This window comes from Amblyomma mixtum, chromosome 5 (assembly GCF_055824585.1).
Source record: "Amblyomma mixtum isolate Tamu chromosome 5, ASM5582458v1, whole genome shotgun sequence".
Taxonomy (NCBI): Eukaryota; Metazoa; Arthropoda; class Arachnida; order Ixodida; family Ixodidae; genus Amblyomma; species Amblyomma mixtum.
In genome coordinates, this window is record NC_143016.1 from 161,249,173 (window position 1) to 161,273,872 (window position 24,700).

The following is a 24,700-nucleotide window of genomic DNA, read 5'->3' on the forward strand; positions in this document are numbered from 1 at the left end:
GAGAGTGCCGGATCGGTGGACCCGGAAGGATCTGGTGCCGACAACGGAGTTCCTATGATTTAAAAGTGCTCCACACGTTTTGATCGTGAAGCAGCAAACGCCGGTGGATCGCAAAATGATGGTGCACAGAGACCGTCAATTACCAAAAGTTGCTTAAACTGCAAAAGTTGCTTAAACTGCACCGCTGCCAGTAAATGCTCCTAGTCTCCATGCAATTCTGCCATTTCCCTGCGTTTGTTGTCCACTGTAAACAAAACCGAGTGTTGCGCAACTTTGTGGCCTGCGTTGTTCACATACACAAGGTATGAATAAAACGTAATGTGTTTACTTGTCAGCAAATATAGCGTACATAGAGAGAACGCATAAATGCAAGCCAATATAACTGCAGCATTTCAAGTTGTTTTTGTATCAAAAAGAGACCATTATGCAATCGTCGCTAGAATACAAATCCCGTGTTTCCTTTTGAGCACGGATGTATGAAACTCGGTTGCGCGCCGAACTTCGTACAAGCTTTCGCAAGATACAACCGTTAAATAGGCCGCCTCTTGTCAAATACTCAAAACAAACATTGAAACTTGTAGTCAGATGCATCCGTGACAGCTGAAAGCTGTGGTCTGTTACTGCATAATGAAAGCGAAAATTTGAGCAGTCCCCGTCAGCAGCGCGGTAGGAGCGCGGCCCGCACCCACCCGCTCTGCAGCGCTCCTCGCGGCGGCCGCCGGCATTCATTGCTCCCGGTGCCACCCGGGAGGCCGCGGTCGACACACTAGCCAGTATATTCTAGGCACTATATCTGTGGTATAGTGTATTCTAGGCACTATAATCTGTGGAAACAATTGAACACCTCATAATCAAATGTGATGGTATCCATCCTGAGGCCCTAGGGTTTAAAGATAACAAACAATGGTCATGTAAATAAATCTGCAGTGGAAGTTATAGCAAAAAGCGATTGGAGGATTGGTGTCTGAAAAGCAGAGATGTGGCATAAGGCTAGAATTGTAGGAAGCCGTAGGTAAAGATGATGGCGATTCTTAATGAGAATTGCCAACACAGTAAACAAAAAAAAAGCTGAGTATGGTGGCAATTGCCACCACCCCGTTTCAAAGGGGGCGCTCCTATCCATCAATCCATCCATCCATCCATCCATCCATCCATCCATACTCCAGGCTACTGAAAACCAAAAATGACTGCCGGCATGGCATAAGCGTGGCTTCTCATAATCCGTAAGTTTCTTAACCCGACGTTCACACTTGTGATAGTGTTGCTGTAGGCCTATCGGAGTCACTGTTTATGATGGGATTCAACTGAAGACGACAGGGGTGATGATGGTACCGCCTACTGTGGCGAAGAGGGCATCTGAGATGAGGAAGACGTTTTTGCTCCTCAAGTAGCGTAGACCATCAATTGTGCCTAGTCTCTTAGGAAAAAACAACAAACAAAAGTCAAGGCGCTGAGAGGGGCTGGCAGCGAAGAGGCACCTTCCGAAAGCCTCTCGTTACTGTTGTGTGACGTGACAAAGGTCGTCAAACAGTGGAAGAACCCCACTAAATGCCTGATGGAGAGGAATGCAGAAAAGTCATGCAAGATGTGATAGGCAACTTGAAGAAGAATGACACATGGTAATAATTATTTCCATTTTATTCTTCCTTAAAGTCCCCGTCTATAGGGCATTACATGAGGGATGATCATGACTGTTACGAGATGATGACCTCGGTCTTTTTTTTTAATTAGATGGGGTTGATAATGTGTACAGATCATGTCATTCCCGAGATAATTTGACAAGAGATCGGATATGAGCTGTAGTTCTTGCAGGGGGCCTGTAGACGATGGTATGTCGGTAAATTCGTCTTCAGAGACGGGTGTCCTGGTGATATGACCTGCTCCTAAAGATGAGTGAAAAAACTTATCGAAAGGCACAATCGAAAAGTTTTTTTCGCGTTTCAAGACTAGGTAAAGAAGCTCTGGATATTAAAGGAGACACACTAGTATAATATGAGTAATGCAATAAATAAAGCGGACAGCGCGTTTTTGCATATTTCTGGGCTTATAGAGAGGTAAGCTTGATCAAAGACTGATCATGATCAAAGAACCCACAATTCATGAAATGCAAGTGGGCATTTAAGATAACAAGTTCCGTCAAAATGGCGAACTAGAGCGTTACAAGGCTCTACTTGTTGCCTAAGTTTATCATCAAATAGAAGGAGTTCACTTCAAGAAGACTTTTCGCCGGTAGGGAAGCTCAAGTATATCCGAACGCAGTTGACAATAGCAATTGAAAGAGACTGACAGATTCACCAGGCTGACATCACTGCTGCATGTTTAAATCGAACCTTGAAGAATAGCGTGCACGTGGAACAATCTACAAAGTACGAACACCGCAGGAGCGTCGTATCTTTCTTGGAGAAGCGCATCTATGAACTGCGTCAATCTGAACGGGTATGAAACCTTCAAATCAAATCAAATCAATTTATTTAGCATTTTTTTCAATACAGAAATAAATGCAAGGATAAGAACAAAAAGCTGCTTCTCGAGCAGCTTGACAACGGTTCTTACCCCTTGTTTTCTCTTGGCAACGGATAACAGCAGAAATAATACAAAGCTGCGATTGAAATTGTACGAAGATAAGAGCATGTAGTATACATAGAAACTGTAAACACAAAATATATAGTAAACACAAAATACATAATATACATAGTAATTCCAAACGAAAATGCTGCATATTAGTAAAAAGTAATAATACTGGTTCAATGTAACTGATAGACATGGATTCAATAAGACGAATACTAATACTTAATCACCAATATTTTGCACACTGAAGAACATCTAACGGCGAAATTGATATATGGCTATACAGGATTAAAAACATTTCCTGCTACATTTGCAGGCATAGAAGCACAGACCACAGTTTTACCACAGACAGTGTAATGCAGCCACCATTAAAAATACGTGCACAAAAGGCTGCAATAATAAAACAAGATTTCAAAACATTGACGTTACCTCCCTAAATTGTGAGTGAACAAACACTTAAGGTGTTGTTTCGATAGTGTGTGGATGTCCGTGTTTGAATTATGATAGTTGTTAAGTAAAGTAGGCATAATGTATTGTAGTCTGTTGTGACCATGATTCGTGCGGGAAAACGGCACCAACCATACTTCTCTTGTTCTTATATTGTACGGCACCTCGGGTGGTTTTGTTAAATTGCATAATCGTTGAAAAGGCATCCGATTAAATTTCAGGGAATATTTGTATTTTAATAGGGCATTCAGCTCGTACATATGTGTCACAGGAACAACACCAAGTAAGGGGAACAGGTCACTTGTGTGAGCGTCGTATGGAACATCTGCTATGTGACGGAGACCTCTTTTTTGTAAAAGAAGGAGTTTGTTGATGTTCGTTAGTGATGTATTTCCCCATACAAGATTACAATAGTTTAGGGGAGGATTGAAAATAGCATTATAAAGTAGCAGCTTTATTTTGAGTGGAAGAACTTGTCTAAATCGGCAAAGTATCCCGCAAGCCCTGGCCAGACATTTAATCACACAGCCTACATGGATATCCCAGATCAAGTTCTCGTGAAAGGTGACACCGAGCGTTTTCACTTCCTTTGTTATTTCTATCTTCTCAGATCCTAAATAGAGATTAAGATTACGGTCAACAAATTTTTGTGATGGCGAGAAAATGACAGCCTTTGTTTTTTTATTGTTTATTGCTAAAGAATTAATTTTGCTCCATTCTGACAATTTATTCAGGGTAATATTTCCAAATTTCTCGAGTTCCGTCGTATCGTCACATTGAATGAAAAAGCTCGTGTCATCTGCATAAATTACCAAAGAGGCTTCTGGGGATACCCGTGTTATATCATTAATGTATATATTGAAGAGTACCGGTCCGAGGACACTGCCCTGTGGTACTCCGCATGCTATGCTTCGTAATGTGGACTGCTCTTCTCCGATAGAAACGCATTGTTTTCTGTTTTCTAAATAAGATCTTAGGAGAGCAAGGACAATGCCACGAAAACCGTAGTGCTCTAATTTAGCGAAAAGAGTTTGATGATTAATTCTGTCGAAAGCCTTTGAAAAGTCAACGTAAACACCTAATGTTATTTTTCTTTCTTCGAATCCTTTGATAATGAAATCTTTTTGGGTTAGAAGAGCCAGTTCCGTAGACATATTTTGGCGGAAACCAAACTGGCGCTCCGACAAAACATTATGCTTATTACAAAATGACATAATCCTTTTACAGATGACTTTTTCAAATCCCTTTGAGATAACTGGCAGCACCGAAACTGGGCGGTAGTTCGAAAGCTCATTTTTGTTTCCAGATTTGTACAGGACAGTCACTTTAGCCCTCTGCATGTTCAATGGAAAGACACCAGTGGCTAGACACACATTGAAAATATGGGCAATAACGTCTACCAGGAGGTCGACAACAAACTTAATAGGCCTGATTTCCAGCCCGTCTATATCTCGTGCTTTGCTGTTTTTGCAGGACATAAAAACTGAGTGAATTTCCTGTGGTGTAATAGGTTCAAAAAAAGCAGAGTTTGCATTAGGTGCACCTAAAAAGAGTTTTGCATGTTCATTATAGTTGCTATTTGCAAGAGTTGTGAAGTATTCGTTAAAATGAGATGCTAATTGCGTACCAGTTAATTGCTGATCGTTGATTGTGATTTTCAGACTATCATTCTGTTTTGTGCCTGGTTTCAATAAATGATTTATTTCACGCCATATGAGGTCACTGCGGCCAGATGCCTCATTAAAAACATGTTCGTAGTAATCTTTCTTAGATTTCCGCAAGAACTTCGTCACTTTATTTCTGTATTTTTTAAAAGCAGAAAAGTCTGCAGGATTTCGAGTTTTCACGAAATGAAAGTACATTTCATCTTTTTCGCTTATCATTTCGAGGCACTCATCTGTGAGCCATGGCTTGCGAATTTTTTTTGAACTCTTTACTCTTTTCACATGAAAACAACTATCGTAAACATTCTTAAGGACAGTCATAAACGTGTCATATGCTAGATTTCCATCTGTGCATTCATATACAGAGGTCCAGTTTGTGCATTCCACCCGACTTCGAAAAAGATTGAGAGTTTTCAGGTTAATATTTCGTGTAAGAAAAGACATTGGGGGATTGGCACAGTTTTTCAAAACACCATTTTGTTTGCAGATCAGATAAATTGGCAAATGATCACTTAGCTGTGTAGCAACGACACCTGATTTGGCGCACTCCGTTGTTTTGTTTGTGATAAGCAAGTCAAGAAGACTTTCAGAACAGGAGGTGATGCGTGTGGGTTCTGTTATGACGTTACTGCAGTGAAAGGAATCTAGAAGTGTTTGAAACTCATGGGAGCTGGAAGTATCTTCAAGAAAATTTATGTTACAGTCGCCACCAATAATGAGATTCAATTGATTGGAACATGTAAAGCTTAATAACTTATCTAGAAACGTGAAAAAGAGGTCAGGTTTACCGTCCGGTGGGCGGTATATAACGGAAAAAACTGTGTTTTGGCTTTGTAGTGTTAACACTTCATAATCAGCTGTCATAGCAGAGAATTCGGAGAGCATATTGCAAGTAAGGCGGTTGGAGACAAGTTGCAGTACGCCGCCACCTCGGCGTCGGCATCTGTTTAAGTAGAAGCTGTTGAAGCCATCCATGCTAAGTACGTCTTCTTGTGAAGTGTACCAGGTTTCTGTTACCATGATGACGTCAAATTTGAAACTAAAGCTGTCAAAGAAAGCTGTCAGTTCGTCATTCTTATTTTTTGCAGACTGCGCATTGCAGTGCAAAAAACTAAGATAGCCATTTTTGTTTGGGAGTGTGACATCGCGTGTTGCGGTCATCGCGAAAATCGGTAAGATAAGCTAGCACATTTGAGGGTGGCACTTCAAGATATCTTTGCTAAGTCAGCTTTGCATGCGATTGGGACGACAGTGGAAGTTTCTGTTTTCCGCGCAAAAATCTTTCCGCCCTTCGACCAGGCAAATTTCCAGCCCATTTCCTTTTTCTTTCTGATAGTTTCTCCGAGCAGTTTTTTCAGTTGCGGGCACAGGTGCTCATTTACAAACACTGATTGGGTGGGGGAAAATCCCAAGTCTTCAGTCGTGAACCTCGTCTTTTTTGCCTTCTCGACAACCGCATCCCGTTTTGCTCTGCGGTTGAAAGCCACAACAATGTTTTGGCCCTCAGATGGATTCCATGCACGTACGCGATGGCATGCCTCAACATCCTCCTGCGTTATTGGCTCACCAAGAGTGTTGCCAACTTTGCCAATTATATCAATCAAGTTTTCATTTTTGTTTAGTGGTATTCCCTTGATTTCTATATTTCTGTTCCTTGAATACTGGTCTTGGGCAGTGATCTTCAAAGCATTTTCTTGCACTTGTTTTTTCAGAGCTTCAATTTCTTGCATCAGTAACTTGTTAGACGCTTGTAGCTCAGAGTTTTCCCTCTTCACATCACTACACTCGGTCTTGAGGGTTTCAAACTCGTCGTTTATAAATTCCAGGCTACTTTTCAGCTCCCTAATTTCTTTCCGAAGTTCGCGCTTGAAACTTTCTATCTCGGTCCCCATACCCAAAATCGGAAACTGATTGCAAAAAGGTATTAAAAAAAATCAAATGAAAGCAGCACCATACAACATAAAGATCAGTAGGCAGCAGTAGGCAGTGGTGGCAGAAGTAAAAACAAAAATCGGCAAGTCAACAGCAAAAAGTAAAAACACACTGGCAGCGGATTTGCAGCAGAGGGGATAAAAAGAAAAGCGACAACTCCTCGCAATGTGCCAAAAACAATACTACCAACCTGTAAAAAGGTAGAAACAGACGAGGAATCAGGCCACGTCCCTCCGTCGCTGCCACCGCTGCCAGAAATGAAATGTTCCGCGGCACGACACCAGTCGAAAAGTTCGCTTTCAGGTGATTCCGTCGATAACACCAAGGGGCGGTGGATTTCGGTGCAGTCGTACGGATAAACTTGATACGCCTATCGGTGCGTCAGGCTGAAGACCGCAAAAGGTAGCAGAAATCCAGGCTGGAGGCTACGCAGGGCCGAAGAAAATCAGCGGCTGGTGTAAACTGTAAAAAGGTAGAAACAGACGAGGAATCAGGCCACGTCCCTCCGTCGCTGCCACCGCTGCCAGAAATGAAATGTTCCGCGGCACGACACCAGTCGAAAAGTTCGCTTTCAGGTGATTCCGTCGATAACACCAAAGGGCGGTGGATTTCGGTGCAGTCGTACGGATAAACTTGATACGCCTATCGGTGCGTCAGGCTGAAGACCGCAAAAGGTAGCAGAAATCCAGGCTGGAGGCTACGCAGGGCCGAAGAAAATCAGCGGCTGGTGTAAACTGTAAAAAGGTAGAAACAGACGAGGAATCAGGCCACGTCCCTCCGTCGCTGCCACCGCTGCCAGAACTGGACAAGTTTCTGAAGAGAGAAGGGTTTTCTCGATTCAAGGTGGACCCATGCTTGCGCTTTAAGCAAAGTGGGGTACATCGTCGTAGGTGTCCACGTGGAGGACCTCTTGATTCTTGCAAAGGAAGGTTAAATTAAGAACTTTAAAGGGCCACTGACCAGGGTCCGGACATTTTTGAAAAACAAGCCCATTGCATAGATGAGGCATCGAAGATAACCTCTGCAAAATACTAGAGCCATGCGCGCCCCGAAAAGCTGCAAAAAATCAAATCAAAGCCCGCTCGTTCTTTCCTTCAACAAAAACGTCCCCGCCCCACTTCTCTGAACCCCCTTGACGTCATGGGGGTTACTTTCGCTAAAGGCGCTCCATTGGTGCGTCGTTCTGACTGACAGGAGAAGGTTGGGCGTAGCCTTGGCGTCGCGTCGTCTGCACAGCGCTTTCCGCAGCGCCTTCTGTTTTGGCACATGCCTACAAACCTGCGTGCAGGAACACTAACAACAAAAAAAACTTCGGAGGGAGCGTACGGCGACAGCCTTGAACCCTAGCCATAAAAAGTAAAAAATAGTAAAACTCAATGAGTTGGTTCGCCCCTCCGCTGTGATCACGTCACGAGACGCTCTGCGTGCGCGCTCCCTCCTCAGTTTTTTTTCTCCTATGCAAGCCCCAAAACAAGGTTTTAATTACTAGTGCAGCATAGCCTTTCCCTCGCTCGCCCACTTGACCGCTCCGCACACACACCGCTTATCCTTCGTGCATCTTGCGTACGCCTTGACTCCAATGAATGACATGGGCTTTCGAGCGGAGAAAAGAAACAAACACACAGAACACAAACACGCATGGAGAAAAGCAAACGGACGGTTGCCGGGTTCGCGCTTCGCCGTGTGTTTCGAACACAACCGACTTCCGCCCCTCCGCTCGTGAAACGGTGGGAAGGCCTAGAAAAAGGAAAAGGTGGCTCGCAAACTGGGAATGACAAATGGATGTATGAAAGGATGCGCTCGCTAACAAGTCTAGCGGCGAAGAGCAAAACAGAGAGGGTGTTAGGAAACCCGCAGCGCCCTCCCCCCCTCCCCTCGAATAGACCCAGTAGCAAAAACCAAGAAAATAATTTTATTGAAGGCGGGGCCATGACGTAGACATGTGACGCACTCCACAGACACCACGCCTCCGGCTAACATCGGAGAAGGAAGGGGTGATTTTGCCTTGCCGAGCCTACTCGACGAGGAGCGGGAGAGAAAAATCTCGAGGAGGGAACGGAAGAGAGGAGGCTCGCTCCAAGAGAGGTAGAGAGCGTTTTCGACCAGAGGGTGGTCACGGGCCCTTTAAGAGAAGCAGTGAACGCAATTCTATAACACGGACCTCGGAGAGGTTATGCACATTTTTTCAATCAGAATTGTGCTACATGAAGGTGCAGACTGAAATTAGACCAAACAGCATACGCCAAAGGCATTTTGGAGCCATTACGGGCAACAAGTCCAAAGGGGTAGCACAACCCGTTGATCCTGGAATGAAGTTGAAGTTTCAGAGATCAACTACTACCAATGAAGACAGGGAGTGGATGCGCTAGTGCAGACAAGCGTTCGGAGCGCTTCTGTACTAAGCGAAAGGCACAAGGACCGAGATGGCATTCAGTAACACTTGTATAATCCAATTCAGTTAAGATCCCACCTTAGAGACGTGGAACGGCAAAAAGGGCATTTTCACATAGGCGCAATATACAAAATGCTATGCGCTCATGTACTTGAAGACAGGAGGTTGTGTTGTGTGCAAGGTCTCTGCGAAATGTATGCGGTAAACGATACAAATGACAGGCGGTCTATTGCTGGATACATTTTTTTTTTTGCTCATTGGAGCTGCCATTTTGTGGAGCAGCAAGAAGCAGAAGTATTATGAAACACACAAGCCGAATATCTTTCCGGTGTGCCAAGCAGCAAAAGAAAAGCTGTGGCTTCATAGCTACCTCAAAAAATAGGCGGCCACGAGTTGGTCGTTGAGCCACAACTTTTGCTAGCTGACAACAAAGGAGCTATTGTTATTGCAAGCAAGCGGCAACAGAGCGTATCAAACATATTGACCTGCCTCATTTCTTCTTAAGAGTGACGATTGCAGAAGTATCAAATTAGAATATGTGAAGTCTTCAGAACTACAGCGACACCCTGAGCAAGGCACTGTTATGCCCGAGCACGCATTCCGCTGGCCACCGTGAAAACCCAGTTCCGCGCGCCTGCCACTGAGCGAAGCAAGCCCGGGCTCTCAAACATGAGGCGGCCTGCAGCATAATTCATCCTGGCTCCCCCGGCGCAGTCCCTTCACCCTCTCCTAGCCAGCGTCAGCTCGAGACTCAACCGATGCTTCGCCAGCTGGCATTTCCAAGCTGCAAACTTTCAACGGCCGAGCCCTTCTCGTCAATTCGTCCAACTCAAACGGTGGCCAGTGGCGTGACCGGATTGGATGGTTCAAACGTACGGCTGCTGCAACCGACACCGGAGGCTATAAAATGGAGCCGCGCTGAACCGGAGCAGCAGACGTTAGCAGACGGTATATATAGTCTCATATATCACTTGAGCACCTATGGGGTAATATTTTGTATTTCTGCACGTAGGCGGTTCCGTTTGTTTATCTTCCAATTCTCAATACGCGATATAACCTCAGAGGCGTGTCTGGCACCTGGCCGACCAGAATGAGTGAATCCTTCTTGAATTTTTTTTTTGCTTCTCTGCAGTTTCGGTCAATATGCGCCTGCGCGCTTATCCTGTTTCTTTTGGTTTTATAGTTATTTGCCTTGATTTGCGCATGGGCCCTACAATCACTGGCTTCTGGGTGCTGTATCAAACGTGCGGATCGCCCTCCTTCGAAATTAAAGTTGTTAGTTCAGCGCCCTGTGTGTCTCGTCTGTCCTTCGTCCCTCGTCTGTCAGAGCTGCATGTTCAGGATAACCACGGAAACAGGGAAAAATCCTTTTCGAGTGGGCGAAAACATGAGGAGAGAAACCTGTACCGTAAAGAGAGTCCATAAACTTTTGGATCGATGGACGGACGGACGGATGGCGCTGGTTTCCACGGTGGCCAGCGGAATGCGTGCTTGGGCATAACAGTGCCTTGCTCAGGGCGCCGCCGTAGTTTTCTGATGACTTCACATATTCTAATTTGATCCTTTCTTCTTCAGTCGTCACTTCTAACAAGGAATGAAGAACGTCAATTTGTTTGCTACGCACTGGTATCGCTCGCTTGCAAGAACAATAGCTCTTTTGTTGTCAGCTAGGAAAAGTTGTGGCTCAACGACGAAATCATGGCCGCCTTTTTTTGGGGTAGTTATGAAGCCACAGCGAGCGAGACAGGCCAAGCCTACGAACACAAACACACACATGCGACACTGCGCGCGCGCAGATAGCTCCACACAGATTAACAGACACACACACACACACACACACGGAGACATGCGCACTTAAAAACATGTCTCATAGCAAGGCCAGGTCATATCTCAAACCATAACAACAAAGAAAAAAAAGCAACTAAAGCAGATAAAAACTGCTTGTGTCACTTTATTTGAGGCCAACCAATCATAAAAACAGCTGAAAGCCTACACAGATGAAATGGTTTTCCTAGGCAAAAACCGCGACAGTCGTAAAAGCAAAGACGTTAAGGCCTCGAACCTGACTTCATAGCGATCACAGAAACTTGGCTTACTAACGATATCAATGACAAAGAAATTGCCCCGCCAAACTATGCTATCGTCCGAAAAGACAGGTTAACACGTGGAGGAGGTGTGGCTATACTAATAAACAAAAAAATTCCCTTCGCAATGTTACCAGAAGTTGAGGGTGCCGAGGCACTCTTTTGTAAGTTGATATTTGGAACGAACACTGTCACTGTAGGTTGTGTTTACCACAGTCCTTCGGCAGATCAGCCTGCATTGGTCTCACTATATGAATATATGCATCAACATGTTCAAAAATCCAGACTGATCCTTCTTGGGGACTTCAACCTACCAGATATAGATTGGCAAAGCATGTCGTATCGCTCCCCGTGTTCTGAAACCCTTTTTGATATTATGCTTAGTTTTGACCTGTTCCAAGTTATCAACGAGCCCACACGTGTTCAAGGTAGTGCATCTAACATTCTTGACCTCATCTTCCTCAGCAATCACTTTGCGATCGATCAAACCAACGTAGCAGTCCTCGATGGCATATCAGATCATAAGCTAACATTGTGCACCACACCCATTCAAGCAACAGCAGCTCGTACTATCTCGAAAACTACTTACCCAGACTTCACAAACACTGATTATTCAAGCATACTTAATTACCTAATTTCGGAGTACGAATCATTTGAAGAACTCGCTAATTATCAAGGTACAAATATAGATACGCTGTGGGAAAGCTTCAAGGCCATTGTATCGCACTGCATCAAAAACTTTGTACCATTGAAGACCAAACGAACAAATACACGTAATCCCTGGATAACACGTGATATCATTCATGGGAAACGCAAAGTAAAACGACTAAGGAAATCACTAAAATCAAAAAATGACTATCAGGTAAAACATAAGCTCACGAACGCCAACCGTGAAATGAAAGCAAAAATTAAGGCAGCGAAAACAAACTACTTCTCAGTTACGCTTCCTAATTTTTTAAAACACTCCCCTGGAAAATTTTGGAAATACCTCAGCCCCAAAACACAAAAAGACACCTTCAGCTGCCAAGGACAAAATCAAAACTTCGCAAATTCCTTAAATACATACTTCCAATCTGTGTTCACAGATGACGATGGCCGCACACCGGAGAGTATTCACCGCAATCAAACACCGCTAGACATGCCAACAATAACCGAAACAGGCGTTCTGAACCTACTTTTATCAATAGATACAAAAAAAGCAAATGGTCCTGATAATATTCCAAACACTTTTTTGCAAAGATATGCCGAAGTCAACGCGAAATATTTACATTTAATGTTCAATAAATCTTTATCAACCTGTAGTCTAGCTAATGAATGGAAAATCGCGAAAGTTATTCCTATACACAAAACAGGAAGCAAAGATGACGTTTCAAATTACAGACCAATATCACTAACGTGCACGGTAGGAAAATTATTGGAACACATTATACTAAAGCATATCACCAGTTATGTTGAGCAACATAACATTTTATCGCCTGTTCAACATGGATTTCGAAGGGGACTTTCAACTATCACCCAATTACTCGAACTAACACATGATTTATTCCAGAGCATTGATAACCAAAAGCAAGTTGACTTGATTGCACTTGATTTCTCTAAGGCATTTGACAGAGTAAGCCATAAAAAACTAATTAGCAAACTTACATCAACTTTAGGTGACGGCCCTATTATCAACTGGATCGAGGACTACTTAACTAACCGATCTCAGTATGTTGTAGTTAACAATGACATTTCTTCTATTGCGCTCGTTACGTCGGGAGTACCCCAAGGGTGCGTCCTTGCTCCACTTTTATTTCTCATCTTCATTAATGATCTGCCCTCTAACATACATGTTAAAATTAAACTTTTTGCCGATGACTGCATCCTTTACAACGAAATTAACTCTATAAATGACCACGATGATTTAAACAGCGCCCTTCAAGAAGTGGTAATATGGTGTCACAAATGGCAAAGGGAACTGAACATTAAAAAAACAGCCTTCTTATCTGTAACCCGTAAAAAACAAAGGTCCGAATATGTGTACAGCATCAATAACATACCGCTCACCCGAGTTCACGAACACAAATACCTTGGATTAATCATTTCACATGATCTAAGGTGGGAATCACATATTAACAGCATAGTATCATCTGCTTTAAAACGATTGTTCTTCCTTAGAAGACGGCTTCGAGAAGCGCCACCGGAGACCAAACTGTTAGCATATAACACATTTATACGATCAGTTCTCGAATATGGAAATACGATTTGGTTTCCCTACACACAACAACTCATTAACAAACTAGAAGGAGTGCAGAGAAAGGCAATTAGATTTATCTTTAACAAATACAGGAGCAGTGATTCACCATCCCAACTACTAAATCAAGCATGTATTCTTACTTTACAGAAAAGCGCCAGACTAGCACGACTAAAATTATTGTTCCAATTAGTTCATAACACATTAAACATAGATACTTCGTTATATATATCTGTAGATGAATCCAGACCATCCCGGCATAAGCACCCATTAACCCTTAAAGAGTAGGCATTCCGAACCGACTGTATCAGATATTCATTTTTCCCGCTTGCCATAAAAGAATGGAATAGTTTGAACCCCTCTATTACTACTAATACATCTTTGCAGAAATTTGTAACTTTGGTAGAAGAACAGTTGAGCGATAATTAAATAGATAATTAAATCATAATTATTCAAGTACAACAGACCACTCGTATCACTGCATGTAACAGCATCTTTATGAACATATTACTTACAATGTATAAAATTGCACCCTTTTCTGTGAAAAATATTCTCTCGTTATGTGTTTTATTTTCTGTTATCTGTGTTTTTTTTCCCATGCTCATGTAATTACTTGAAAATAACAGTGTTTTTAATGTATACCATTCCATTTGTATTCGCTTTGTACCTTCTTACTATATGCCCATCCTGTAAAAATCCCAATGGGATTGACAGTATGTGAAATAAATAAAATAAATAAATATTTAACAGGCAATGGGGCAAGTGACACAAGTCCTAGAAAGGCTATTTCTTTACTTAGGAGTGTCAACAAGGTTTAGTTAGGAGTGCCAACGAGGTTTAACTAGCACATTTTTCACCGGATTTCTCTATTTGAAAGGCCTCTACTGCATTTTGGTTTTGGCACGTGCAAGAATAGTAGCGCCCCCGTACACCGTTTTGCATTTGTGAGACACTATATGCTCATACAGGTTGTCGCTCTTGTGGTTTTCCACATTCGGCCTGTGTTCAGTGATTCGATCATTGATACATCTACCCGTCTGTCCAATGTATGTGAACCCACAAGTGAGAGGCAGGCTGTACACCATGTTGGTGGAGCATACGATGAGCCTAGTTTCATGCTTGTTTTCACAATCTCCCCGTTTTTTGATTAGCACTGTGCAGATGCTTGAGAGCTTGGTGGGCGCGGAGAAGAGCACCTTACGTCATTCCTGTTGCCAATCTTCTTCAGGTTATGCGAGATTTTGTGCAGATCACTTGAATCTGCTCTCTTGGCCGAGGCACACTTGAGTTTTTCAAATGGCATTCTTTTTTGCCTTCTGCAGTAAACTTGCTGTAACACTGTTGTGACAGTGGAGGGATACTCTGGTTTTTGGAGAGTATTAAACTGGTACAAACAGCTGTTCTTGATGTGTGAACAGCTTGTGGTGAGTTCGCGAGACCGCTAATTATTCCACCTTTGATGAGCTTCGAATGGGTGCTTCGATAATCCAAAAGGCTTTTCTTGCTGCATGGATTTTATTTGTAGCAAGGGCAGCAAATGGATTCACTGAAGGTGATTAATAAGTCCAGGAAGTGGATCCCTTGTTTCTGTGGCATCTTCCAGGTAAACTTAGGGCATTTTGCTTCGGCAGTGAACATATCTACAATACTGGATACGAGAGCATCAAAGTCGCAGCCAGGCACCACTTGCAGTATGAGAAAGTAGTCATCGACATACCTCAGGACTTTCAGAACACCCATCCCTGTAAGGCGGTCGGAGAATCGCTTGTCTATGGTGGACAGGTAGATGTCATAGCACAGGTGCCACAGAGGATCCTATGCAAATCCCTTCTTTTTGGACACAGTAGTTCTTGTTAAAAAAAAACAGCTGTGGAGTTCAGGGAGAACTCCAGGAGGGTGATGAAGATATTGGTGCTTACACCTGAGGAGCTTTGAAAACTTATTTCGTTGGTGTGTTCAGCCTTCTGCCGTACAGTTTCTAAGAGGTGTCCTTGCGGAACAGAGTGATGAAGATCTACCGCGTCTACAGAAAATGCTGTATTAACTTAACTGAGCCTTTTGATAGTTTCTAGTGTTTCATTAGAAGACACCAAGAAGAGATCCTCTAGTGACAGGCACCTGAGCTTCTGCTGCAGAAAATTGCTCACTGCGGCCTACCATGTATCCTTCTCCGACACAATTGTCCTCGGTGGACATTCCGGCTTGTGCGTTTTGCCTGAAAAGAACACTTCTAAGAAATTCTTCGATTTTTCGACGGCTTTTTTTACCGTAAGATTTCTGCTTTTTGGTACGAAACTTTACTGCTTTAATGTTGTCGTCTAAGGCTGCAAGTGTTTTCTTTTTGAAAATAGTTTCAGGCAACAAATGTATCAAATTCAGTTGTATCAAATTTGTCACTAACCAACTTAATCGATGTTTTTACTTCTTTAACGTCATCCCTTAGCTGTCCAACATCAGCCATGAGCTCATTTATTACCTTATCAAGCTCTTTGATTGTGGTAGGCTGTTTTTCACCCATATTCAGTCGTCAGCAGCGAGCTACCCAGTGTAACAACAGAAGTCAAGTCGAAATGACACACCTGTAACACAGTCCTTGCAGTCAGGTGCACGTTTGCTGCTGTCATGCCTGAGTGGCTCGTTGCTTTCAGTCAATAATCATGGCGGGTCTGAAAGTTCTTCAGTTGAATTGCCGCTCTCTACTTTCTTCCCTTCCAGATCTCGAACTACTTCTTCGTAAACATAATCCAGATATAGTGCTTCTGCAAGAAACGTGGCTCTCCCCAGTTAAATCATTTTCAATTAAAAACTTTCGTGCCTTCAGAGTTGATCGCGTTACAGCCAGGGGCGGCGGGTTAGTACTATGGTCTCTACAAAAATGTGTCACCGGGCCTCTTTTTCGCAGAAAATTATGCTTCCTGACTGTGAACTGTTGGCGGTCGATATCGCCCTTCCACAGTGCGCCAAAGTTACTATTGCAAACGTCTACTTCCCTGTAGGCGTTCACAGGACAGACAAGATGGATAGCTTACTGAGCAGCGCAAACAGTATATTCATCGCAGGGGATTTTAATTCGCACCACAGTACCTGGGATAGTAGTTCAGACTCCTGCGGCCAGCTTCTTTGGTCATGGATGGCCATGCATGCAGTGCGCTGCTGCAATTCCGGAGCAGTAACCTTTATGCGAGGAGCTTATCGTTCATTCATAGATTTAACATTAGTTACTCGTGGGGTTGGAGTATCTGCATGTTGAACAGAGAACTTTGATTTACATTCACAGACGCGTGTTTAGTGTTAACAATGCATTGACGTTAACAATGCGTTGTAGCCATGCTGTTGCTAAGACCATCTTTTCGTGTTCCTTCATAACTTCGCACATAAGGCATTGCACCTGTCGTATTATCGCGCCTACACTAACAATGAATCTATCAGAAAATGTTTTTGAACCTCCCTGTCTGCTCGTACTTAGTCCCGCAAGGAAACCACTGCGGATCCGAGCCACAACACCATGCCGTTCGCCCTTTGTAAGATATCTGCCCACCTTTCGTTCGTTTAACAGTGCGTACAATTAAGTAATTCTACAGAGGTGAGCACGATTGTCTAGATTGCTCGAATGCTCGGCCGCGGAGCAAATGAAAAATATTAAAGCAGCTGCTTCGCAATGGGCAAGGTGCTTTTGCGTGCACGGTTTCGATGACTATACGGCTGCGGTTGAGCGTAAATGTCACCTGTGAAACTCAGTACCTGATTTAATATTTCGCTTCTTTTCCTCTGCAGAACACAGCTCGAGCGCTCTAGACAAGTGCGCTCGCCCTTGTACTACTGCGTCCACGAGTTGAGTGCGTCACGACCGTAGTAGTTGCACGAAAACAAAGAGCGTTCACGGGTAATGAGTGCAGCTCATGCGGTCGGGAATGCGATACAAGTCTGCTTTGATTCCTTGAACGCATTGAATCAGGGGCCATATTTGTAAAATCGCGCAAACTAGCGCATGCGCCTTGGCCCTCTGTGTGCAGCCGTGTAGCCACGCCACTTAGTGCAACATCACAAGAGGCCGCCCGGAAGTTTAGCACGCGGAAAGGAATGCTGCTTGTCATGTTTTCCAATTTCATTGCGTAAGCAATACTGCGCCACGTTTCGAGCCGTCGCGTAGCTCCCGGCGCTGGCCGAGGTCAAACAGGTGGAGCGCCGTTGCCATAGCAACCGTTTCAGCCGCGCTCCACCAGGCGGCAGGAACTTCGCTGGCCGCCGCCGCTGCCGCGCGCCCAGTCACGCGCTCTCGACGCATGTGTCGGAATGTGGAGAGAGGAGAGAGGAAAAAATTTAAAAATAATTTGGCATATTTTCTAGTCTGTTGAAATAAGATCTGAAGGTGGATCAAGCATTTCATCAAGTATCATCAAGCGCAGGTTTCATTAGAACAGGATTGGAACTTGCGCTTACCAGCGCAAGTGGCAGTGTGCTGTACCGCTTGGGCCATATCGCACGCGGATCAGAGTTGATGCGACGACGGTCTCCAAAGCACAGCGCGAGAGGTATTAGGACTGAATAGCGTAAGGCTGAAAGTATGAAGACCACAATTTCCAAAGTACAGCGCGTGAGGCTGCCAGTTTAACACGCGGAGAGAAGGCTGCGGTGATGGTCAAGCGGCGCACTGGCAAAGGAAACTTATCTGGTCGTGCCGCCGCGGGTTCGAATCTCGGTCGACGAGGAAGTATGTTAAACTTTTAGTCAGGATGCTCGAATTCGTGACCAAATCCGGAAAAGCCTCGTTATCGCTGAAGCCTGACCTTAAATAGATAAATAAATAGCATATATATTACCACGACTGGGATTCGAACCTGCGGTGGTGCCAGCAGATCAGCTTCGCTGGCCTCTGCACGACAACCCTATCCTACCGCCGTTAAACTGCAACGCACTATCACGTTGTGCATCGCACGTCGTCGTCTTCAACTAATACAATTATCGAACAAATATCGCCGTCACACGCACCGCGCTTATGAATAATACTACCGAGTGATTAGCACCAAACTAAACATGCTAAACCGAGATAAATCAAGAAAAAAACCTTAAGATCGACAACTTCGATTTAACTACGTTAAAGCCCGACCATTTGAAGTTCACCGCACCGATGAAAAAAGACCGAAAAGAAGGGGTCAGAAAAGGCGAAAATCGCAGGTCTGTCACGTCATACTACACTTCTTGCCAGAATGGAGAGTGAGCACATTGCCGTTTGCTGTTACAGCGGATGAAGCGCATCGTGCTAGGCGACGTGAACAACAACGAGTTCGACGAGAGCGACGGCGTGCCTCTACCGATCCTCACGATGTGGAGCAACGTGAGCGAGAAGCTGAGAAACAACGACAGTATAAGATCGGCCAAGAAAAACAGACCTTCCACTGAACAGCTTCAGTGTAACTACTTCAAACCGAGCCATTTCTTTTCTGCTGCACGCTGCGTTGGAAATCGGGGGCCGGCTTATCCTACACCCAACCATTCGAATTCTAACACAATAAAAACATAGGCCCAAGCTACACAGAACAGGCAATGTGTGATATCATGCTACATCACCTCTGTGCCAAAATTCTTTCGACCCTCTGTGTGGGGATTCAGTGCCAGTTCTCACGCATTCCAAGGCGGTGTGGCAGGCTAACTCGCTACTGACAAGTTGCTGTTCAAGATTGTTGGGAATAAACTGTTCGCTGGTGAGCCGTCCAGACAGTGGTGAGCATCGCCAACGCAGTGCACATTTGTCAGAGAGCAAGAGCTCGCTCTTGCCCATGGCATACGATGCTAAAGTCTCCGCGGAAAACTGCTCCATCATGACGAACTTTAGTCAAATGCAACTAAGCGCAAAATCGTGAACACAAGCACATGATGCAGAGGGAAAACGTTGTAAGGAAAAAGAAACGCATATATTTCGTACATGCGCTTAACAGGTGCACATGCTCCGAAGCGCGCCAACACGAGATTTGCCTACGCTAAAACATTGTCTGCTAGCAGGTTCATTGTTACTATAGGCGCGACAATAAGACTGGTGCACTGCCTTGTGTGCGAAGTTATAAAGGAACACGTCAAGATGGTCTCAGCAACGGCATGGCTACAATGCGTTGTTAACGTCAATGCATTGTTAAAACTAAAGACGCGTCTGGGAAAGTCAATCAAAGCTCGCCTTCTGCTCCGTACCAGTGGCCCGTTAAGTTCATTTGCAAGGAGCCCTTAATCGTTTAACGTGGAATTTCAGTCACTGTGTTCTGACCGTCTTCGCGTATCAGCAGAGAACTCAAGAGTCAATGAACACATCAGTTCAAAAGAAAAAATACCTGCGATAATTAGTACAGAAAGATCTGCAATTTTATCCAGCACTATTCAAAAAATCAGAGACAAAATGAATGGCTGACCCTGAGACAAAGAAATAAAAGGAAAGAGGCATGGTCGGTAAAAAAAGAAAAACACTTCGTAAATCAATAATGGGTTGAGTTCACAGTTTATCCCAAGGAAATGGTCAGCGACTTCTGTATTGAGTGCGACGAGTACTGGTCGGCAGGCAGCGAGACCCTGTCGGGCTCACTTGTGCTTCGACGCTTCATGGGTTGCTTGGGCAGCGGCACCATTGTGTTCTGCATGGCGCGCTTGCTGTCTTCAGCGGAAGCGATGATGCACTGGACGCCGGATATGGAGCTCCCTTTCAGCACCCAATCGTACTCGTACGGCAAAACATGCGCACCGACGACAAACAGCGACATCAAAGCAGCCGCGACGGCCAGCCGCAGGTCAGTGTGCCGGCAACCGAGAAGCGCTGTAATCGCTTGGCCCACGTTGTCACCGATGCGACTGAATGCGATGTTCCAAGCTGCGCCGCTGGAGTGAGTTAGAATGGGGTAGGCACCCAAGGACTGGGGAACAAAGGACGAGAAGCAGATGCTTCCCGCGACACGCATGATGATGACGAGAAAGTCCAGCATCAGGGTCTCGTTTTGGCTGTAGGTGACGGCGAGAATTGCAACCGACGTACCGAAAGCGAGTCCTGAGGCAACCACGATGCTTCTGAAGCCGAACCGAATTATGCAGCGTACAGCCAGCAAGCACGCGATGACGGATACTGCGTGCCCAACGGCAGTGACGGTATCGCTGACGGCCACTCCGTCGTTGATAACGAAGGTGTCGTAGGCATAGCTGAGTGCTGCCCACATATACGCCAGAAGAATAGTGCGTGATCGGAGATGCGAGCCGCACAGACCGCCACTTCCGGCTGCGCCCTGGTTTTTCGCATTGGCGTCCAGCTGTTGCTGCGCGAGCATGTCTCGGCAGAGTTGCAGGGGCACTTTGTTCAGACTTGCTGCGCGCAAAGCGACGCGCTCGGCTTCTTTCATCTGGCCGGTTGCTGTAAGCCAGGCAGGCGACTCGTCGACGCTGTAGTACAGGAGCACAAGTAAGCACGTAGGGACCATCAGTATGAGCTGTAGTGCCGCCCAGCCGGCCCTGTAGAGCTGCGCGAAGAACAGCGTGATAGGGGCCATGACTATCGAGAGCAGCGAGACCACCGTGGCGTACGCAGGAATTTTCGAAGAGGGCGTCACCTCGTAGAAGATAGCTAACATTGGTGGCACCAGGACGTTTGTCGCAGCTGAAACCACGGCACGCACGGCAGCGAAGAACTGGAAATCCTTGGGCACGCTGCTGCCAGTGCCAGCTATGAACACCACGGGTACGGCAATGAAAATAACCGTTTCGCGGCCGACGAGATCTGCCAAGGCTCCAACTACAGGCAAAGAAGCCACGCAAGTCACTGAGCATACTAGCCTAGCGACTTCGATGAGCCAGCGCCTGTCGCACACCAGGTTCCACTCTCTCACGATGTTGTTGCCGAAATGGTCCAGGTCAATCTCCCGCGATGTGCATGGGACCACGGTGGCCCAGTCACCAGTGTCCGGTGGATCGCTCACCGAGCATCGGCTGAACTCGCCTCGCTCGTGGACTGGGATGGCCAGCTGCTTCCAGTCAGGGACGCTGAGGTTCGCAAAGGAATCGGGTCGCTTGCAGCAATGGTCCATGACGCCGGCCGTTAGCTTCAAGCTGTCGTAGTGCAGACCGAAGGTACCCATTGCGGTGGTCGTGCTGAATAGAACAAGAAGCTGGAACATGCCGCTGCCGTAAGGCAGCTGCCTCTCCGTGCTTTTTGATGCTCCTCTAGGATCAGCCTTCGTGGAAACAGCGGCTGAGCGCAGAGGTTCCAAGACCGATCGTCCCTGGCGGCCAGTCATTATTAAGGGCTTCTTCCTTCTCCAGCAAAACCGCATGCCCACTAGGATCGCAAGAAAGGTCAGGCAGTAGTACTGCTTGTGAAAGCAACAAGCGACTCAGGCACGTCAGCAGCAAACGTGTACCTGACTGCACTGAAACAACTGGACCCTCGCCCTCTCTCTGAGGAAACTCTTCTGGGCGCCAGAGCGAGACGTTCTGATTGGTGCCGTGTGACGAAGGCCGTGCTCAACTTTTTGTGCGAAACAGACCTGGATACTCATCTGTGACCGCCTGTGCACTACCTTCAAGGTTAATGACATGTGTCGGTGTTTGTGTTGCAGACACCAGTTTTATGTGCTTCTAGTCACCGCGATGGAAGTGCCAGCCAGTGTGTGTGTGTGTGTGTGTGTGTGTGTGTGTGTGCGTGTGCGTGTGCGTGTGCGTGTTTGTGTGTCGACATCACCCGTGAATTTCACTGTACTATGCCATCATCATCCTTCATTCGCACTTTCCTTTTCCTCCCGTTGTCAGTGCACGTTAAAGAACCCCAGGTGGTCGAAATTTCCGGAGCCCTTCACTACGGCGTCTCTCATAGCCTGAGTCGCTTTGGGACGTTAAACCCCATAAACCAAACCTTTTCCTCCCGTTCTCTTTCCCCTGTGTGGAGTAGCAGGCCAGGGCCATGTTGCCACCGGGCGACCTCTCCATCTTTTTATCATTAAAATTTGCTTTCTCTCTCTCTCTCTGAGTGCAACGACTGTATTTCAGGTGTGTAATTTCGATCTGCCTTCTGTTGTTACACTGGGTAGCTCGCTGCTCGCTGCTGACGGCTGAATATGGGTGAAAAGTAGCCTAGCGCAATCAAAGAGCTTGCTAATGTAATAAATGAGCTCATGGCTAATGTTGGACAGCTAAGCGATGACGTTAAAGAAGTTAAAATATTGATTCAGTTTGTGAGGGACAAATTTGATGCAATTGAATTTGATACAATTTTTGCCTGAAACACTTTTAAAAAATAAAGCACCTGTACCTTAGACAGCTCCTTCAAGATATTTCCCTGGGGAGGGTAAAAGAGCCGCCGAAAAATCGAAGAACAATTATTTCTTATAAGTATTTTTTTTTTTTCAGGCAAAACAGACAAGCCGGCATGCCCACTGAGGAAAATTGTGTCAGAAAAGGGTACATGGCAGGCCGCAGTGAGCAATTATCTGCAACAGCAGCTGAGGTGCCTGCCACTGAAGGATACCTTCTTGGTGAGAAGTTCTAATGAAATAGTAGAAGTTTTCTGAAGCCTCACTTCAGCTAATACAGCCTTTTCTGTGGACGTGGAAGATCTTTATCACTTTCTTCCTAAAGGGCAGCTCCTAGAAGCTGTACAGGAGCAGGTTGAGCATACCAACGAAATCAGCTTCCAGAGCTCCACAGGTGCAAGCATCGATAACTTCATCACCCTCCAGGAGTTCTGCCTAGACTCCACGGCTGTATTTTTCAACAAGAAATACTATGTCCAAAAAGAAGGAATATTCATAGGATCCTCTGTGGCGCCTGTGTTATGACATCTACCTGTCCGCCATAAACAAGTGAACCTTTGACCGCCTTACAGGGATGGGTGTTCTGAAAGTCCAGAGGTATGTCGATGACTACTTTCTCATACTACAAGTTGCGCCTGGCTGCGACTTTGATGCTCTCGTATCCAGTATTGTAGATATGTTCACTGCCGAAGCAAAATGCCTAAAGTTTACCTCGGAGATGCCACAGAATCAAGAGATTCAGGTCCTCGATTTATTAATCACCTTCAGTGAATCCGGATGCTGCCCTTGCTACAAATATAATCCGCGCAGCAAGAAAAACCTCTTGAATTATCAAAGCGCCCATTCGAAGCTCATCAAACATGAAATTATTACTGTTCTTCTTCAAGGCGCACTCACCAGAAGCTGTTCACACAACATGAAGAACAGCTGTCTACACCAGTTTAATCGTCCCTAAATAGCAGAGTATCCCTCCACCGTCATCAACAGTGTTACAGCAAGTTTACTGCAAAAAGCAAAAAAGAATGGCAGTAAGAAAGCCTCAAGTGTGCCTCCGCAAAGACAGCAGGTTCAAGTGATTCCTTATCTGCACAAAATCTCGCATAACCTGAAGAAGACTGGCAACAGGAATGACGTCAAGGTGCTCTTCTCCGCGCCTACCAAGCTCTCAAGCATCTGCACACTGCTAATCAAAAAACGTGGAGGGTGTGAAAAGAAGCATGGAACTAGGCTCATCGAATACTCCACCAGCGTGGTGTACAGCCTGCCTCTCACTTTTGGGTGCACATACATTGGACAGGCGGGTAGATGTGTCAATGATCGTATCACTGAACACAGGCCGATTGTGGAAAACTGCAAGAGCGGCAACCTGTATGATCATATAGTGTCTCACAAATGCAAAACGGTGTACAGGGGCGCTACTATTCTTGCACGTGTCAAAACCAAAATGCAGAAGGAAATAGTAGAGGCCTTTCAAATAGAGAAATCCGGTGAAAAATGTGCTAGTTAAACCTCGTTGACACTCCTAACTAAACCTGGTTGACACTCCTAAGTAAAGAAATAGCCTTTCTAGGACATGTGTCACTTGCCCCATTGCCTGTTATAGATCTTAACGTCTTTGCTTTTACGACTGTCGCGGTTTTTGCCTAGGAAAACCATTTCATCTGTGTAGGCTTTCAGCTGTTTTTATAATTGGTTGACCTCAAATAAAGTGACACAAGCAGTTTTTATCTGCTTTAGTTGCTTTCTTTTTCTTTGTTGTTATGGTTTGAGATATGACCTGTCCTTGCCATGAGATACGTTTTTACGTGTGCATGTCTCCGTGTGAGTGTGTGTGTCTGTGAGTGTGTGTTGAGCTGTCTGCAGGCGCACAGTGTCGCATGTGTGTGTATGTAGGCGTATGTGTTTGTGGGCTTGGCCTCTCTTCTTTTTTTCAGATGTCCTGGTGCAGCGGATTTTTCTTTGGTTTAGTTTGCTCAATAAGATGATACATGGGTGGTTTTTATGCGAAGCATATTACTAGAGCTACACTACAGCCCGTCGAGCGCGGCGGTGGAGCTACCATTGACCTTTAGCGTGACCACGTGACACCACGTGACAACATGACGTCA

The 24,700-nt window shown here is 45.3% G+C and overlaps 1 protein-coding gene across 1 annotated transcript; it reads right to left on the reverse strand.

The window, feature by feature from the left end:
* Positions 1 to 19,805: 19,805 nt before the first annotated feature.
* LOC149344323 (solute carrier family 22 member 7-like) lies at positions 19,806 to 21,581 on the reverse strand. Its single transcript, XM_089547211.1, has one exon. It carries the CDS (start codon positions 21,579 to 21,581, stop codon positions 19,806 to 19,808), a length of 1,776 nt encoding a protein of 591 aa, XP_089403337.1.
* Between the last annotated feature and the right edge of the window lie 3,119 nt (positions 21,582 to 24,700).